Below are 20206 nucleotides of genomic sequence, written 5' to 3' on the forward strand. Positions count from 1 at the left end.
ATACTGTAAAAGCATGTGAAGAGAAGGGAAGAGAAGCATGTGAAGACTTACATGAACTAATGCAAAGTAAATAAGAAAGATCAGAAAATCAATATTAAAAAAGACTGTAAATGAGAAGGACAGTAGAAAGAGAAAGCTGAAAACTTTAATCATAGTGACCAAGCTTGGTCTCAAAGAAGAGATGTGGAAATTCTCCCCCATCCATTTCTGCAGAAGTGGGAGATGCTGGGTGTACAACAATGCACATATTATCAAAAGCAGTTTAATGATTTCTTTTGCTGAGATGCTATTTATCATTGTTCTTTGTTGTCTTTCATTCGCAAAGAGAACCGTGACATTGTTTGTCACAAGAGAAGTTTCTCTGGGCAGGAGGAGGAGGAGAAATTAAGAAACCAAAGAGATGTATAAAACAATAAAAAAAAAAAAAGGAGAGTGCCAGTGCTCTCAGGAGCTGTCCAATGTGCAAGGAAACTAGAAATACCAAGTACTGAACAGTTTGGAGGCAACAAAAGAGGAATGTAAAGGGTAAAACAGGAGGTGAGCCAGCCTTCTTCTCCTAAAGGAACACCTTCCTTCTATTCCTCTCTCCTCTCAAAGCTTTAAGTCATGGAATTAGATTGGAAAAAGAAACTTGAAGTCTCTTTATGGTGCTGACAAAACTACAAGACAAGTTGAATAATGAAACGGGGATTCCTAGGAATAAAGAAATCCACATGGAATGGTGAAAAGGAATCCTACTTTTGTAATTAGAAGATCTAGCTTAGTGTCACAAATCTACCACCTGCTAACTATGTAATTCTGAGTCACCTAGCCTCTCTGGGGCTCAGTTTAGTCCTTCAAAAATTAAAGAAGTCTGATTAAATGTTGCTTTGCAGACAATGAAGTGGCACAGTAAAAAAAGAAAAAGTGCTATGACTGGTCATAAAGATCTGAGTTCAAACCTGTATAAGTCTGGGCAAGTTATTTAATCTGTTTACCTCAAGTTTTTTTTTTTTTTTTTTTCATCTGTAAACATGGGTGGTGGTAGTAATAGTTTCTACCTCTTAGGATTATTGTTAGTGTCAAATAAAGTCAAAGCACTTTATAAAGTGCTCAGTATAATGCCTGGAATATATAAATATTCCCTTCTTCGCTCCCAGCTTTAAATCCTATGATCAAACAAGTTAGGAAACAATTATTATAACCTTAGTAACACCATTTTCCATGTCAAAACATAAATGAAGGAAGCCTCTTTGGCATAACTTATTCAAAAATGATTATGTCAAATCAAACAATTCATAGTAATGAGAATGTCTCACATACACAAAAATTACTGGACATAGAGGAAAAGGATAGAGATTTTTGCACACCCCATCAACACTTCTCACTGTGATCTTTAGGAAGTCCTATGACTCCATAATACTCAAGTTTTCTTATCAAATGTTCATCTCAGAGAATCTTTTCAAAGAAAAACAAGAGCAATAATAAGGGATATAAGGCACTTGGGAAGCCAAGAAGCATGCTACAAGTCAATTGATTCTGTTCCTCCCCAGTGATAGTCTAGTCTTATGAAAAAATGGATGAAAAACATTTATCTGGAAAGAGTTGACTGCCAGACAAATAAAAGATAAGGGATGAAAAAGGAGAAAAACAATTTGGTGTCACCATGAAACAGAAGCTTTATTTGGAGTGGTGGAAGGTAGTGGAAGGATATCCCAGGGGGATGGAAATCACCACTCAATAGCACAGAGGAAAATTCACATAGTGAACAGGGAATCAGGGAGTCTGGTCTCTCAGGCACGTTCTTCCATTGAGGTTCCAGGAAGCCTGGCAAGGAGTAGCTTAGTGCTTTCTCTGCTGTCTTACATCCAGGGGGTATGGAAACAGAGGTGGGAGATGGGAATTAGTTGGAGGTCTTCTTTCTGAAAGAACTGCAACTCCAGGAACAAAGATGTTTCTCTCAGGGATTTCATTCCATCCAGGGTAGATGAAGGGTAGAGAGATATGGAGGAGCAGAGAGAGAGGGTGAGGGAGCCCTAATCTCCACAGGGATGCTCAAATTCCTAGTTTCATGGTTCTGGTAGCATCTTGCACTGCTACTTCCTTTTGAGTGAACATTGTTGCTGGCAGAGTGAAGGGCATAGGGGATATTTCTGCTGGCAATGTTGTGGCTGGCATGGCTCAGGGCACCTAGGAGGGTATGGTTCAGGGCACCTAGGAGGGTATGGCTCAGAGCACCTAGGAGGGTATGGTTCAGGGCACCTAGGAGGGCATGGCTCCGAGCATCTAGAAGTATATGTTTCAGGGCACCAAGAAGGGCATGGTTCTAGGTACCTAGGAGGGCATGGTTCAAGGCACCTGGGAGAGCATGGCTCTGAGCACCGAGGAGGACATGGCTCTGAGCACCTAGGAGGGCATTGCTCTGAGCACCGAGGAGAGCATGGCTCTGAGCACCGAGGAGAGCATGGTTCTGAGGACCTAGGAGGGCATGGTTCTGAGGACCTAGGAGGGCATGGCTCTGAGCACCTAGGAGGGCATGGCTCTGAGGACCTAGGAGGACATTGCTCTGAGGACCTAGGAGGACATTGCTCTGAGCACCTAGGAGGGCATGGCTCTGAGCACCTAGGAGGGCATGGCTCTGAGCACCGAGGAGAGCATTGTTCTGAGGACCTAGGAGGACATGGGTCTGAGCACCTAGGAGGGCATGGTTCAAGGCACACAGGAGAGCATGACTCTGGGTACCTAGAAGTATATGATTCAGGGTACCTAGGAGGACATGGCTCTGGGCACCTAGGAGGGCACAATTCAAGGCACCTAAGAGGGCATGGCTCAGGGCACCTGGGAGGGCAGGGCTCAAGGCACCTAGGAGGGTGTGGTTCAGAACACCGAGGAGGGCATGGCTCAGTATACCTAGGAGGGCATGGCTCAGGACACCTAGGAGGGCATGGTTCTAGACACCTAGGAGGGCTTGGCTGTAGGTACCTAGGAGGATATGGTTCAGGACACCGAGGAGGGCAGGGTTCTGGGCACCTAGGAGGGGATGGTTCTAGGCACCTAGGAGGATATGGTTCTGGACACCTAGGAGGACATAGTTCAGGGCACCTAGGAGGACATGGCTCTAAGCACTGAGGAGGGCATGGTTCAGGGCACCTAGGAGGGCATGGCTCTAAACACCTAGGGGGACATGGCTCAGAGCACCTAGGAGGGCATGGCTCAGGGCACCTAGGAGGGCATGGCTCAGGGCACCTAGGAGGGCATGGCTCAGGGCACCTAGGAGGGCATGGCTCAGGGCACCTAGGGGGACATGGTTCAGGGCACCTAGGAGGGCATGGCTCAGGGCACCTAGGAGGGCATGGCTCAGGGCACCTAGGAGGACAAGGCTCAGGGCACCTAGAAGGGCATGATTCAAGGTACCTAGGAGGGCATGGTTCAGGGCACCTAGGAAGGCATGTCTCTGGATACCTAGGAGGGCATGGCTCAGGGCATCGAGGAGGACATGGCTCAGGGCACCTAGGAAGGCATGGCTCAGGACACCTAGGAGGGCATTGTTCAGGATACCTAGGAGGGCATGGTTCAGGGTACCTAGGAGGGCATGGTTCAGGGCATCTAGGAGGGCATGGCTCAGAGCATCTAGGAGGGCATGCCTCTAGATAGCTAGGAGGGCATGGCTCTGGGCACTTCGGAGAATATGTCTCTTGGCAGTTAGGAGGGCATGGCTCTGGGCACCTAGGAGGGCATGGCTCAGGGTACCTCAGAAGGCATGGCTCTGAGAATTTGGGAGCGCATGGCTCTGGGCACTTAGGCTGGTAAGGCTGTGACCAAGAGGAAGAGAGTTGGCAAGGCTGTTTGCACTGTTGCTGACTTTGGTAGGACATCTTTACTGGATCCCCGTGTATCTGAAAGAAACATAAAACACTGTTTGCAGGCAGAAAATTCCAAGCATGAGAAGGCCTTAGACTTTCTACTGAGCTAAATCATGTTCTTACAAGTCTTTTGAGCTAGATTGAGGGTTAATAAAATGATTGGTAGACTGGTGACTTCAAATTCTGGGTGAAACATTTATTAGCTCTATAACCTTATATAAATCATTAAACTTCTCTGAGATTTGTTTTTTCATTTCTTGTTGTTCAGTCATTTTAGTTGTATCTGACTTGTTGGAGGATTTTCTTAGCAAAACTACTGGAGTGGTTTGCTATTTTCTTTTCCAGCTTATTTTACAAATGAAGAAACTGAGGCAGGCAGAGTTAAGTGACTTGCTCAGGGTCCCACAGCTAGTAAATGTCTGAGACCAGGAAGAGAAATTTGTGCTACCTAAGTGTTCCTTTTCCCATCTCTAAAATAGACCAAAAAAGAATATTCTTTTTGCACATCTATTCTACTCAATGAGGAAAGCTCCTCATGAACTGTAATGGGCTTTATAAATATGAGCTGTTGCTGTAATTTCTTCACTCACATCCTCTTCTAACATCTCATCACAGCAAAAAAGTGACTCTGGAGTCTCAGAGCCAAAGAGTAAAGTACAAATTTTACCAGGCCTTTTCTAACTGGAAATGGATTCCCATTCAGAATAAGCAATACATAATCTAAAGCTAAGTTAAAATTAGGTTGATCAGCAAATGATAAATTGAGGAGGCAATAGCAAATCATAAAGACCATGGTTCTAAGCAAGGCATAAACAGTTGGAGGGAGTCTTTAGATTAAGGATATTATGATTTGAAATATTTTTTATTATTGCTTCCCTGGTTCCAGATCACCCCCAACTTCCACTTCAATTACTTATCTACTCACTTGTTTCTGGAGCTAATTCTCTTTTTCATTAGTTCATTTTCCAGACAATTTAGGAACCCTGGGTCCTTGATGGCAACATACACCATATAACAAGGGGTTATGAGACCCTTGTATAACTCTGAATATCTAAATGTCTATTTCCCATCTATAAAATGAAAGTGTTAGACTATGTATAAAGGGAAAAACAAAACAAAAACAAAACAATGGTTTGGAAGTTAGAAGACATAAATCTGGGTCAATCAATCCATCAATTAAGTATTAAGTGGGCAATTATTATTTACCAAGCATGGTGCAATTAAGCAGTGGGGATATTAAAAAAAAAATCATTGCCCATGTCCTCAAGGAGTTCACATGCTAAGAGGCATAGTTCTTCTAAGAAATATGGAAAGTAAATGAAAGGTAACCTTAGAGGGACAAGTTTCTCTGGGCTTGTTATCAAATATCTGAAAAATAAGTGGGCCAGAACAAGTGATCTGGAAAATTATTCCCAATTCTAATATTACAAATAAATCCGATGAGCTATGGTTTTATAAGTGATCTGAGAGTATGAATAAAAGCTTGAGGGGAAAGGACTAAACTCACTGAAATTCTGACTAATCTTGTGATAAATCCACTTCACCATTATCATCATCATCACCACAACTATTAGGCCTTGATTAAAACCAGGGATGGGTGTGGGAAAGATGTACCAGTAGTTATACAGAGACAATGCAAGAGGCTATCATGTTGGCTGACTCCTCCTGGAGCTCCTCAGTCAACGTGGTAGCCTCTTGCATTGTCCAACAATTGAATTCCTCTATAGAAGGATGGAGCAAGGAAGGTTCTAACACATTCCATAGAATCCTTTAGTTCAAGGCCCTTTTAAACTTTTCTTGTTGCTCTTTATTTTTTTTTTTTGTACAAAGTAAACTCAAAGACCATCCACATAAAAACCAACCCAAACAGCCTATTCTTAATAGCTTTCAACAAGTTCTTCCTGATTTCCACCACTCCAACAATTAAACACATGATCCTCACTTAATCAGAGTTTAAAGGGATTCTAGAGGTTATCTAATCTAACTTCTTTTTACAAGTGAAAAAACTGAAGTCCAGTAACTTGCTAGAATTCACACAGTTAGTGAACCTGAGTCAATACAACCTAGGTCATCTAATTCTGTTTCCAGCCATGCATACTTTCTTTTACACCTTAGCCAAGTCACTTAACCCCATTTGCCTCCATTCCTCCTCAGTAATACCTCAGAATTTCAATTTTAGAAAGGATCTTAGAGATCAAAAAAGAAAATAAGAAGTTTCGATTACTCTGATGTCAGAACTAAAAGAATCTTTAGAAATTATCTAGTGAGAGCTTTTCATCTTACAAATGAAAAATTGAGGCTGAGGAGAAAAAAATGACCTGATTAAGGCCACCTAACTTAGAAATAGATCCAAGGTTTATATTCAGGCCTCATCATTTCTTATAATAGCATTTTAAACAGCACGGGTCATTTCACTGGCAATTATGAAAATTAAAAAATGACCATAATTAGATCTCAGGTATTTAATATGAAATTATAAGTTTATATTATTTCATAACACAGTACAACGTGTAAGCAAAAAGGACCTTCAAATTCACCAAAAATCCAGTACACTTCTTTTGCAGAAAAAAGAACTAATACCAAAGAAGGCAAAGGGACTATAATCCAGACTCAGAACTTCTGATTTCCAGACCAGGACTCTCCCTGTTCCACCAAACTACTGACTTTAAGCTTCCAAAAGAAATCCAGGGCCCAAGTTTAGCTTTGAAGAAACTCAGACTCACCAGATGCTCCAGCACAGATGAGGAACCAAGTGGTCAGTAGATGGTTATGGTATCAGTAAGAGTCCCTTTATAGGGCTGGGGAATCCTGCCTTGAGGAAATGGGGACAGTTCTTGACTGGGAGATCACAATGATCTTAACAAAATTTAATCTTCTTGCAATTCTAAAAATGGCTTGCCACATTCACTTTCATTTCTAGGACCTTCCTCTTTTGTAAGCCTCACTATAAGCTGCCTCCTTTTGAGTAATGCATCCAGAAATCCCTGCCATGACTGAAGTCACATTCCTTTGTTACAGAATTGGTTGAACCCAACCCATTCCTTGTCTCAGTTGGTTGCTCTGGACTCTCTCAGGACTATCTAAGGCTTATCTGTAAAATCACCTAGAAATGATCTAGAAGAATGAAGTCATTTAACTCTATTTGCCTCCTTTCTCCTCTGTAAAGTGAGTCAAAGAAGGAAATGGCAAACCGCTCTAATATCTTTGCCAAGAAAACCCCAGATGGGGTCACAAAGAATCAAACATGACTAAAAATGAAGAAATAGAATTAAATTCCATTAGACCAGTAGTCTAGTGGATCAAGATCCTTTTGGATCCTGACTGTGATGTATTGAATTAGCTATTCTTCCCAACCTTGTGGCATCTACAAGTCGGATGAGCATACCATCTTCAAACTTATCCACATCTCTGAAAAAAATATGAATCAGCACAGAACCAAGTAAGGTCTCTAATGGAGACCTCCTATGCCATTAAAATCAAATCATCCATCCAATTAGTTCTTAATCTATTTCATTATATCCTCATCTATTGATATCTTTCTATCTTCTCTAAAAGGAGAATATTAGATGCTTTATCGGTGCCTTTGAGAAGGTCAAGGAAAACTTTATCCTGACATCCTTCTCATCTATTAGTTTCTCTAGTAAAACAAAATAGAAAGTTTGTTAATCTGCATAACCTGATAAAGCCATGTGGATTCACTGGAATCACAACTTCCTTTTCCAGATGTTCATCAACTATCTCTTTCATAATTTCTTCTAGAATTATACCAAGAATCAAAATCAAACTTATTAGCATTTAGTTTGCAGGCTTGATTCTCTTCCTTTGGGGAAAATTGATATAAGACATTTATAGCAGCTCTTTTTAAGGTGGCAAAAACCTGAAAACTGCTCATTAGTTGGGGAATGGCTAAACAAGTTGTGATACATGATTATGATTGAATACTATTGTGCTATAAGAAATGATGAGCTGGTTGATTTTAGAAAAGCATAGGAATACTTGCGTAAAATCATGAAAAATGAAACAGAACGAACGTTGTTACAAATAACATCAATATTGTTCAAAGAATAACTGTGAATGACTAAGTTATTCTGAATATTACAAATACTCAAATCAGTTTTAAAAAATTCTCAAATCAAAGAACCTAGGAATAAAGATGCTATCCATTTCCAGAGAAAGTACTATAAATAGAAGTATGCATTGTATGGTATATATGTATATATATATTGTGTGTGTGTGTGTGTGTGTATGTATGTATGTATCTATATCTGTATGTATGTATGTATCTATATCTGTGTCAAATGTTACTTTGTTACTTGTTCAGAACTTAAAATGTAACAAATAAAATAAAATTTTTTAAAAATTGTTTTCTTACAGTTTCTCAGTACCACTTACGATGGCTTAACAATAACATCTATCAGTTCCTTCAGGACCTAAGGATAATGTTCACTAAAGAGAGGTAATTTTAATTCATCAAAGACAAATGGAAACTCTAATAATATTTTCTTCCTCATCTTGGGTATTAACTCCATGCTAACTACTTTTGTTCTGTCATTTTTGGTGCAAAGGTCATTTCTTTTGCAAAAGAAAAAACAAAATAATAAATAAAATATGAATAAGCTGCTTTACTTTCTTTCCGTAGTCAGTTATCATCATTTCATCTACCTCAAGAAGATATCCTATAATTTTTGATTCTCCTTTTGCTTCCAATGTGAAATAAATTCCATTTTGTTGTCCTTAAATTCCTTCACTAGCCATAACTCATTCTGAATTTTAGCATTCCAGCACTATTTTTATTTGATTGTATCTCACATTTATACACACCCTTTGTTATCTGGACTTCTAAAGACTTCCTTCCCTCTTCCTTCCTTCCTCCTTCTCTTCCTTCCTTCCTTCTCTTCCTTCCTTCCTTCCTTCCTTCCTTCCTTCCTTCCTTCCTTCCTTCCTTCCTTCCTTCCTTCCTTCCTTCCTTCCTTCCTTCCTTCCTTCCTTCCTTCCTTCCTTCCTTCCTTCCTTCCTTCCTTCCTTCCTTCCTTCCTTCCTTCTTTCCTCTCTCTCTCTCTCTCTCTCTCTCTCTCTCTCTCTCTCTCTATATATATATATATATATATATATCCCTTCCTCCCTTCCCCCCTCCCTCCTCTCTTTTATTTTCTTACATTTTAATAGGTTTGGTGAATTATCTGATCTCTTTAGATAAATCTCATTTTCCCTCTCATTGGGATTGTTTTCTTCCTGTGAATTTCTGTCTTTAACATCTCTCCTGAGCTAACATCTTCCCTGAGCTTATCTCCCCTGAATCATTTTATTTTATAGAATCCTATACTAATTTTAATCTTGAATTTATTGAAATTTCCCTCCCACCAAATCCAGGATCCATATCAGACTAAGACAAGACTTCCTATCTTTTTCTATGCAGATTTTCTATGACAACTCTAGAAGGCAATGGATGCTTTCTTCCATGTTTCCCAGCATTTTCACCTTAACAACTACCTCTTATTCATTCCTTCACATTTGGAATATGAAATTTTCGATAAATAAGCTATGAAGTTATTAGTTGATCTCTTTATAGCAGGGAAAAAATTCAATCACTTATTAACTACTTCTCTACCCCATAACTACTTTATCATAACTCTGTATGTCTTTGATTGATGATTCATTCAGTGGTACCCTTTGAGCTTTCTCTTTAGTGGCTTGAAAAATGAATAACTGTCTTCAAATCACATGTAGTTAATTGACAGGGTCAGAATTTGAATCCATTTATGTTGTCTATTCTACCACTCTGACACTATTGTAGCATCAGGACAAATGGTATTATCATGAATAAAATAAAAGAGACAAAGTTTCTTTACTAAACAAACAAACAAAAAAAAAACTTAAGACAACCAATAATCAATAAATTGATGATCAGTAATCTCAGTAACCAAATGTGCTTAATTACAAATAAAAGGAAGACATACCAGAATAAATCCAGGTCTGTCTCCCTAACAGCAATTTACTGGGAATTCTCCTGATAAGAGCAAAGCAACTCATGATTGGTGGATATTAAATGAGGAGGTGGGTTAAAAGCTCCCAATTCCTCTTCATTATTGGGGGAAGGGAGGAAGACTGAGATCAGATGAGAAATGACTGGTCATGAGTTTTGAGTTCCCTCTAGTAATCTGGTCACCTCTCTGGTTTTATTATTTATTTATTTTTATTTAATAAATGAAGGTCTAGAGACCACAAACTGTAATGAAGGGACCAAGGTCACATGAATAGCTCTTAGTAGTTCTTGGTAGTGAGAACCAGCTCAGTTTAGTTTTTTGGAATAATAGGAAGTCCCAGAAAAGACTTCGGTAGGGGCTGGTATGTGGCCACATTCTTCAGCCAGTTTTTGGAAATGATTTTTCTAATGGGAGCTAAAACTAAGAAGCAGGTATTTTAAAAAGAGAAGAGTATATAATAAATTAATATTAATAACCAAATGATACAACATTAAAATTGATTTTACTCAGTATACTTAACAATAGTCCTCTTTGTGTAGGCTCTAGTTCCCAAATCAGATTCACTAAATATACTAAGTAGAAAGGTTCTCTATTTCTTTGCTGTTCTCCCCTTCCTACAATTTAGTTTCCACTACAAGTTTTTGTGCCAAAGGACAGCTCATTCAAATCTTTGAGTGGTAGAACAACCAAATGAATCTTCTGCTAGAATGTCTTTGATTCCATCTGTGTGGTCCAGAAAATCTGAATGGTTTGACACCAGTTGAGTAATGCTCCTATGATGATAGATTTACAACTGGAAGTGACCTTTCATGAGAATATGGGATTCAAGACATTTCCAGTTTTCATCAGCTGTACTCTGGGGAGAGTGGAAAAACTGGATTTACTTAAACATACCTCCACCCAGTGAAACAGGTCCCTTAGATTCCATAATTTTCATCATGTCTGCTAGGGATCAGAGGCTTGTTGTGACATCAGTATTTGCCGAGATTTCTCTATGGAGCTGAATCTTCATGCTTCAGGAGCAATAGGAGCAAGACCTTGTCTCCACCTCCCCCTGAACTTTTAGGCTTTTGGTTCCTGTAAATTCCAAATGACTTTTGTAGTGTGGGCAAAGACTGTCAAAGGCTTTTTCTTGTTCTTAGGATAAAGAACAACTTCTTTAGCCTGGCATTCAATTTCATCCACACTCTCAGCTGGGTGATATTAATCTAGCACCTACTTTCTCCGTCCTAATCACGCAGGTCTGCTGGCTGTGCCCCTTACACTGGGTTCCCCCTCCCATGCCTGTACCTTGGCATAAGTGATCTCCGTGTTATATACTCCCTCCTCAACTTCTCCCTCTAGACTTCTGAAATTCAGCTCCTCCTCACCTCAGTCCTGTAGACTTCCCTGCTTCCCTCCTTTGAAGCACAGCTCCTGTTCGAACTCTTAAACACTCTTTGCTTTTATCTCCGATTATTAACTCTGTCACTCTTGAAATTACTTTGTATTAAAAATGCTTTCCCTTGGAGCCTAGGGCCCGACTGTGAGCGCGCAGGCCCCGAACCTCCTGCCCCTCTGGTCAGTGGCCCCCGGCCCGATTCTGGAGTGGGTAGTGGATGAATTGTTGAGCCACACTGTGCTTCAGGCCCGGATCTATGAGCTCCAAGAAAAGGCGCTAGCCTCGGCCTAGATTCAGTGCGTTGACTTGGTGCGTTTCTAGGGCGGCCTGGATGGCGCGAGCCAGCGGGCGCGGGGCTTCAGCATGGACCACGGGTGGGTGACCGAGCAGAGCGCCACTGGGACAGGGCCATGAGTCTCTTGGCTGCCCGTCCTCCACCCGCGGGAGCCCGGCGCGCTCTTCCACGCGGAGGACCCGCTAGATATGCGCTCGTGCAGCGCTACCACGGCCTCTGTTAAGACAGCAGGCAGCTTGAGGGCGGAGTGCGCTTCTTGGTCCCGCTGTGAGCAAGACCCCGACCCTGAAGAAAGCTGAGGGACGGGTGGTAAGTCTAGAAAACCAATGCCACTAAGAGACTGGTTTGCCCAAGACCGCATAGCTAGGAACAACAGTGTCGGGATTTGACTTAGGAAATGAATAGTCTCAGATTGGTTTTCTTTTTCTTAAAAATTTATTTAATTTTGATTTTAGGTTATACTTGTACATCCATTTGGAACATATTTACATACGAGTCATGTTGGGAAAGAAAAAACAAAAAAAAAAAAAACAAAAACAAACAAACAAACACGAGAAAGAGAAAGAAAAAAGGTCAAAATATTATGCTTTGACTGCCTTCAGTTTCCATAGTTTTCTTTCTGGACACGGATGGCATTGCGCATAAAAAGGTTTTTGAAATTGCCTTGGAACATTGAATTGTTGAGAAGAGCTTTGTCTATCAGAGTTGATCAGCACACAATTTTATTGTTGCTGTCTTTCCTGTTTTCCTGATTCTGCTTGCTTCCTTTAGCATCAGTGCATGTCTTTCAAGGCTTTTCTGAAGTCACCCTGTTCATGATCTCTTATAAAACAATAACATTCTATTAGTCATTTGCCATAACTTAGTCAGCCCTTCCCCAATTGATGGGCATCCACTCAATTTTTAATTCTTATAGCTGCTATAAGCATTTTTGCACATGTGGGTCCTTTTCCATTTCTTCTCATCTCTTTGGGATTCAGATCCAGTAGTGACACTGCTGGATCAGAAGGTTGTACAGTTTGATATCCCCCTTGGGCATAGTTCCAAATTGCTCTCCAGAATAGCTGGATGGATGCACAACTCCACTAACAATGTCCCACTTTTTCCACATCCCCTCCAGCATTTATCTTTTTTTTTCTGTCATCTTAGTCAAATCTGATAGATATGAAGTAGTACCTCAAAGTTATCTTAATTAGCATTTCTCTAATGAATAGTTGTAAAGGGCTAGAACTGAGCAAATGCACTTGGATAATGGAGCACGGGAGACTAATTGCCAAGTGGACGGTTCTCTATTAACTTGTTTGAAGGTTGACCCTCCCCAGCTGTTCTGTGCTGACTTGGTTGGTGGGACAAAGAGGGGGAAGTGACGTGGGGGGGTAGGAGGAGGAAGAGGAAACTGAGGCACTCTCTCGCTCTCTCGTGGTGTTTGAGGGAGGAAGGTATGTGTAGAGATTGCTAGATCTAATCCCCTGACCTTGACATAAAAGATCAAGAATAAAGACGTTTAGTGATCCTGACTCTGGCTGATTTCTGGGAAGACAGAGTTCCAGCAAATAGTGTTTTAGAGCATTTTTTCCATATAAGTGGTTTTAATTTTTTCATCTGAATGGTGTTCATATTTAATAATTGTCTTGTTGCTGAACAATGTCTGTTCATATCTTTTGATCATTTATCAATTGGGGAATGACTTATATTCTTATAAATTTGACTCAGTTCTCCATATATTTTATAAGTGAGGTCTTTATCAGAAACACTGGCTATAAAAATTGTTTCCTTTCATCTTTTCTTCTAGTCTTGGCTGCCTTTAGGTTTTGTTTGTGAAAAAAAACCAGAGCATGATACTTGGCTCTTACCTTGTGAAGTGCTACAGAAAATCAATGAGCATAAGATTGTAAATCCTGTCAAAAACTGGATGGACATGAAGCAGACATGTTAGGCCATATTGAAGATATCATTTTCTCCCCCTCACAATTTAACACCTTGGAAACCACTGATAATTTTGTATGTTGCATTTACCAGTGAGATTTTCAACAATATCCAGGCAATAGTGAAACAGTTTTCTCATCAGAAACAGAAGACAAAATCAAAATTATCTCTGCAATTATCTGTCTATCAATTTTACCTAGTAAGGACTGCAAAATATTGGGTTGTTAAATGAGTTGTTAAGAACGCACAGAGGAAATTCCCTCACATTGAATCTTTTTAAAGTCTGTTATTTATACCTGGATTCACTGAGTTCTTATTTAGGAGGAATGAATTCTTTATAGTTATGAACATAATGAAGTCTCAAATATCTTAGGAGGCCCCATTCCTGAAAGTTTGAAGATTCTTTTTAACTAGTTATGAATGGATGAAATCTGAAAAGCTGGTCAAGTGCTAAAATCCCCTTTGATGACACTCTGTGTTTGGTACTAATATGGAGGGAAGCATTATGGGTATGCCTCAAATCCAGTGGCAAACTTTCCTTGCAGTGATGACAAATTTGAACCTCAAAGGCATCCTGTGGAATGATGGTCAATTATCTTTATCTATATTTCTTGAAGGAAACTGCTATAAATAGTTCTACATGACTGGAAGCCAAGAATAAATTTAGTTTCTCAGTTTCAGAAACTTGGTAAACTTTAAATAGATACTTTTAAAATTGGAAGTCTTTTTTTCCCCAAAATCAGGAAGTAATTGTAGAGTTTTGTGTCTCAAAGAAATCCTGTGTAATGAAAGAAATTGAACTGCATTCTCTTTCAAACAATGGATTTGTAAAAGATTCTGCATCCCAATTTACAGTAATTTTACTTCACTATACTAGCAAATGAATGAAAATTTAGGCCTCACTGTTAGTCTGATAAATATACAGATAGATTATTCACAAGTTTCTAGAGAGAAGAAATAAATTCAAGGTCTTCTATGTATTTAACCAAAGAAATCACTAATGAATGGGATAAACTGAACAAAGACCTCTCATAAGAATGTAGCCTTGACCTTTGCTCTAATTATGACTTGAGTCTTTGCAATAACAAGTATAGCTAAAAGCTGTAGGTGTTTCATTATGTTAGATAAACTTACATTCCTCCCCCCCCCAACCTTTTCATTAGCATTAAGTTCCTAATATAGTAAAGAGTGTGTTATTGGCTTGTATTCTTTGTTTCTGGGGTATATTTTTAGTCTCTGGCTAGATTTCCATGTTAGCATATAAGCCTGGACTCCCTCAGCCAATAGGAGAAAAGGCAGAAGGGAGTGGGGGCTTCCCCATTAAGGGTCTTTATAATCCCCTGTTTGCAACTTGTGCTTTGCACTCCTATACCAACACTACTGTCATTGAGAGCTTCCCTTTCCTGCAAGATCATAATAAATCCTTTTTCCTTTTTACCTTGAGAGTCTCTGATTTTAATTTGTGTAAGGATTGCTATTCCACACAGCTTTGAGAGCTTACCTAGGATATATACTTTTCATGAGGAGTCTTCCATTTACTAGGCATCCTCCAGAGAGTTTTCCAGTGGTCCTTGGACTTGACTCAGGAACTCCTACTCCAATCAGGTAAATTTTTGAAGAGAGATGCTCAGAGAAAACAAAACAAAACAAGCAAATGAAGCCCTGCGATCAGGCTAGCAAAGATAGAGGATTAATTTAGTTCAGGAGATAAGCTAGTGGAGAAAAGTTTGGGATCAGTTAGGGAAGTTGTACACACCACACAGGTAGGCAAGAAACTAGGGAAGGGGGAGAGACTCCAAGTGGTTAAAGTCTATAAAAGTACTTTCCCTTTGACAAGAACTGGTGAGCTTCCTGGATGACTGGGGTTGGGAAACTTTAAGCAGTTAGAGTCTATATGAGTGCTCCTAGTTCCCTTTGGTAAGATCGGTTGACTTCTCCATCAAGAGGGACACGATACTATGAACCATGGGAAAGGAAAAAGCTAAGGTAGCTAGCTCTAAAAGTCTATCTAGTGTCCCAGAAGATGGCTCTTTAGAAGAATGGGATGAAATATCAAAATTTACAGGGAAGGACAAAAATAGAATGATTAAATATTCTTTTGTTTGGGCAGGTTTGGGAGAAAATGTCTTTGGCCAAAGTATGAATTTCCCCGAAGTCAGGGTGTGCCAACAATTGAATCTTCATATAAATTCAAAGGATCCCATTGATACTGAGGAGAGTAAGTATGCAGCCTTGTGGTTGCTGACTCTGGGACAATTTGTATTGAATGAGGAGGGAAAGTAGTCAGAGAAATCCAATCCTTGGGACTCCCTCTCAGCATTGCCTCCTCCCTATGCCCTCAGCTGGCCATTGCTTCTATAATTGTAGTTCCAGAACTTGATGCCTTGCCTCTGCCTCAAGGAAGGGCCAAAAACAGGAGCTTGATTGACTTAAAATCACCATCTATTTCCTCTCCTCATGGCCCTGTTTGGAGGGAACTTAAGCAATATTAAACACATTTGTGTGTGTGTGTGTGTGTGTGTGTGTGTGAGAGAGAGAGAGAGAGAGAGAGAGACAGAGACAGAGACAGAGAGAGAGAGAAAGCGAGAGAGAGAGAGAGAGAGAGAGAGAGAGAGAGAGAGAGAGAGAGAGAGAAGAGAAAGAGAGAGAGAGAAAGAGAGTGAGAGCGAGAGCGCAAAAGCCTATGTTTTTGTCTTCTGTTTCTCTCATTCAGCTGAATTACAAAAAAAAAAAATCAAAAAAAAAAATCTGGTCTTTTGGGACTTAAAAGTGCTTGTCTTATAAAAGTGTGGACTATTCCTATGTGACTTGTGAAATCTAGGAGAATAAAATCTTTTCCCCTTCCCTATTACATGGGTTTAGGGAAGATTAAAAAATTTTGGGTCGGAGTTAGGAGCTATTGTAAAGATTTTGGGAATCTAGCATGGTGAAATTTTTGAGCAGAAAGATAAGGTTTTATAAGAAATAATGGGGAGGGATAGCAAATTGAGTGGAAGCTCCATACAGCTGGGCATCTGTTCTCATCATGGAAAGTGGAAAGAATATCAGATTCTTAAGAAACAAATTACTGTTAGAGACTAAATTGCCTTGGACCAAATCTTTGCCTATTGCTTTGTTAAAAAATTAGAACTATCTCCGGAAGTGATCTGGGACTTTCCCATATGAGATGCTGTTTGGTTTACTTTATTTGGGAGGGGAAAGGGAAATGCCTTCTTTTGAAGCAAAGGATAAGTTTTTAAGGAATTATATATTGTCAGTATCCTCATTCCTTTCAGCTCTTAGGAAGCAAAGATTGCTGGCCCAGCCAACACCTTTAGAGTTTGTAGTTCCAGGACCGAAACTGCTGTCCAAAGGCTGAGAAGAGATGGATTCATTACATTAGGGTTAAAGAACCTGTGAAGGAGCCTCAACAATGGACTGTTGAAGATAATTTATAACCTCTACAATTAATTTTGCACCAGGCAATTAGGAATGTTTTGTTTGGAGGGGAGTTACATCAAAATCCTGAGGATAAATTTCCCCTATAAATCTGTTTGTGGCTCACTTTGTTGAATCCCTTTTGGGGACACTCTGCCTCATGGTATCTCTCTTCTCATTCCCTCACCATTTCTCATGGTGTCTTTCTCCTTCTTATAGCTAACTAACTCTTTTAGAGTTTAGCTGTCAGCTAAGGGCATACTCCAACTCATGGGGTATTCCCTTTTCCTGGTAATTATGAATTTCATTAAGAAACTTGTCTTTTTATTCATTGTTAAAATCTCTTTCCTCGCTATCTACAAGTTCTCTCAACTCTACTTCATATTTACCATTCCTGGTGTCTATTGTATCTTTTCATTTTATCTGTAACTTTTGCCTAGCTTTTGCCAAAGAGAATAGTCCTTGTGAATTCTTCACATGACTGAACCCCAACATTCAGTGCACAAACCTCAATCTCACCATTTGATGTAAAACCCAAACATATTATTTGGAAGTGGGTATTACTCCTCTAAATCTCATCAGGCACCATGACAAAAAGGAGGTCTGGATTATGACACATTTTTCTTTTCAATGTATAAGTGTGAGAGAGTAACAAAGATTGTTTCCACAGAACAGTTAAATTTAAATTCCTCAGAAACCTTGAGCAGATAATGAGAAGTATTGAAGAGTCAGAGTCCCACAGAGAGTTGCAAGCTTCAAGACAGTGTGAGATAGTAAGGATCACTGACCAATGAGTTTTCAGGGGGAGAAACTTACTTGGCTACAAATTTCTGATACATAAGTCTAAACTTGAAATTGGGTTAAAATGACCAGGATCAATGATCTGTAGAAGGCTTTTTTTTTTTTAACTTTATTTGCTTAATAAGCTTTATGGATATAATCAGACCCACCTTGCATGAAATTAGAGGCTCGTTAACATAACATGGGATGTACTAAATTGGGTTAAAATGACCAGGATCAATGATCTGTAGAAGGCTTTTTTTTTTTTAACTTTATTTGCTTAATAAGCTTTATGGATATAATCAGACCCACCTTGCATGAAATTAGAGGCTCGTTAACATAACATGGGATGTACTAAGGAGGGGGAAATATGCTTAGAAATAACACATAAGAGGTGATGTAACCCAAAAGGAAACTGATCAATCCGTTCTCTGAAGGGAAGGAACTGTGACCTGAATTGTGTCAAATAACCAGTAAATTCATATCACGTGGAATTGTATTTGCTTGCTACTGGAAAAAAATTAACTGCACATGTAAATCTTTTTTTTTTTTTTTTTGTCATTTTCCCCACTCACTTTAAGTATTAGCATTTGTTAAATGAATAGATGCAAAAGTACTGTATTTTAGTACTTGACTTTTGAAGATCACTACTGTGTGAAATGAGTAAGACAAGGTACAGGGGAGGAGTTGGAAATCTGGCCCAGCGTTGTGAGATGTCTCAAAAGAATTTATAGGCTTAGACCATCTCCAAATCAAGAGGTAAAATTTTATTACATTGTTAGCAGAAAGTTAAGTTACAAAAGGGAGTTAGCCTTGTCATTACCAAGCGGAAAGAGGAATACCCTAATGCCATAACAAGGGGGAAGATGCCATAAGACAGGCACAGTTCCTAATGAACCAGCCATTGTGAGATTCATAAGTGCCCAAGATCCTAAAGAACTCACCATCAGCAAGGGGAAAGAAGTGGGTAATGACCTATTGCCTCAAGGCAAGGCTAAATTTCTAAGGAACTAGCCATTGCCAAAGAAAGGGGCATACATATAGAGAAATAAGGGGGTAGGGAGGGAGGGGAGCAAACAGTGTTAACATCTATACTTTGGCCTCCAGATTAGATACACCTTCATTTTGGGTTCAGGATAATCTTGTCAATGTAAGGAACTCAAGAAATGCTGGAAGCCAACAAAGTTCCATTTAAGAACAACAAAGATTACCCAAGGAGAGAGACTTGCATGAACTGATGCTGAGTGAAATGAGCAGAACCAGAAGATCACTGTGCACTTCAACAACAATGCTGTGTGAGGATGTATTGTGATTGAAGTGGATATCTTCAACATAAAGAAGATCCAACTCACTTCCAGTTGATCCATGATGGACAAAATCAGCTACACCCAGAGAAGGAACACTGGGAAGTGAATGTAAATTGTTAGCACTACTGTCTATCTACCCAGGTTACTTATACCTTTGGAATCTAAAACTTAACGTGCAACAAGAAAATGGTATTTACACACATATATTGTATCTAGGTTATACTGTAACACATGTAAAATGTATGGGATTGCCTGTCATCAAGGGGAAGGAGGGGAAGGAGGGAGGGGATAATGTGGAAAAATGAATACAAGGGATAATGTTATAAAAAAAAATTACTCATGTATATATACTGTCAAAACATTTATAAATAAAATTTAAAAAAAAGATTACCCAAGGATAAAATAATCCCTCATTATCTGTCCATCATACATCAATTTTCATACATGCAGTATCACAAGGTGATATTGTAGCAGCAGAATGGACTTTCCCTTATGAAGATCCAAGCAATTGTAGAATACAAATTCCTTGAGGGAAAGATTGCTAAATTTTTATCTTTTTATCTCTTACACTTAACAAAGAAACTTAGATTTTGCTAAAAGCATGTTATATGTTATGGTTACAGGAAACTAAGGAAGTTTGGAACTGAATGTTTAGAACTGAATTATCTCATGACAGGGACAGCTAGATGGTGTAGTAGATAGAACACTGGTTCTGGAGTCAGGAAGCCTCATCTTCCTGAGTTCCTATCTAGCCCCAGAACTTACTAACTGTATCACTCTTAGTGAATTGCTTCACCCTGTTTGCCTCAGTTTCTTATCTGTAAAATGAGCTGGAAAAAGATAATAGTGAATTTCTTTAGCATCTTTACCAAAAAAAACCAAAACCAAAACCAAAAACAAAACAAAACAAAACAAAAAACTCAATTAGGATCAGAAAAAGTTGGATGACTGAAAATGACTACATAGCAACAATGTCAACAAAATTTTATGACAGAGATTGAATTTTCTCCTGAGGTCACTTCATATAGATTACCATACCTTTGTATCATGCCCAAACCTGTTTCCTTAACAATGCTTTCTTTGATCTCTAGGACTTGGACTATAGAGATAAGGGCATAGACTGCATCACGATGTCATCATACCATGTTGACCTCATTGTGGATTTTTCTTTGTAATACTTCTGCCCAGCAGGCAGTCTCCCCCAAGTCCCTCTTCTAGCCCTAGAGGTAAATTTCTTTTAAGCCTGCACTGTCCAGACACAAACTAAAATGGAA

General features: G+C 39.4%; 1 protein-coding gene and 1 pseudogene across 5 annotated transcripts; one reads left to right on the forward strand and one right to left on the reverse strand.

The window, feature by feature from the left end:
* Positions 1–1640: 1640 nt before the first annotated feature.
* LOC141539375 (uncharacterized) lies at positions 1641–11672 on the reverse strand. Of its 5 annotated transcripts, XR_012481284.1 has the most exons (3): positions 11197–11672; positions 10721–10903; positions 1641–3875 (listed from the first exon to the last, which is right to left on the reverse strand). XR_012481284.1 is itself a non-coding variant. In XM_074262089.1 (2 exons), exon 2 carries the CDS (start codon positions 3852–3854, stop codon positions 2076–2078), a length of 1779 nt encoding a protein of 592 aa, XP_074118190.1. In that variant the 5' UTR covers positions 3855–3875; positions 11197–11287; the 3' UTR covers positions 1641–2075. The 5 variants fall into 5 exon arrangements, 4 of the variants coding, with proteins under 4 accessions (XP_074118190.1, XP_074118191.1, XP_074118192.1 ...); XM_074262089.1 differs by lacking the exon at positions 10721–10903 and having other exon boundaries at positions 11197–11287; XM_074262090.1 differs by lacking the exon at positions 11197–11672 and having other exon boundaries at positions 10721–10808.
* An 18-nt stretch (positions 11673–11690) lies between these two features.
* On the forward strand, positions 11691–14127 carry LOC141540827 (malonyl-CoA decarboxylase, mitochondrial pseudogene; annotated as a pseudogene).
* Positions 14128–20206: the final 6079 nt, after the last annotated feature.

The sequence above is a fragment of the Sminthopsis crassicaudata genome, chromosome 4 (assembly GCF_048593235.1).
Source record: "Sminthopsis crassicaudata isolate SCR6 chromosome 4, ASM4859323v1, whole genome shotgun sequence".
Classification (NCBI taxonomy): Eukaryota; Metazoa; Chordata; class Mammalia; order Dasyuromorphia; family Dasyuridae; genus Sminthopsis; species Sminthopsis crassicaudata.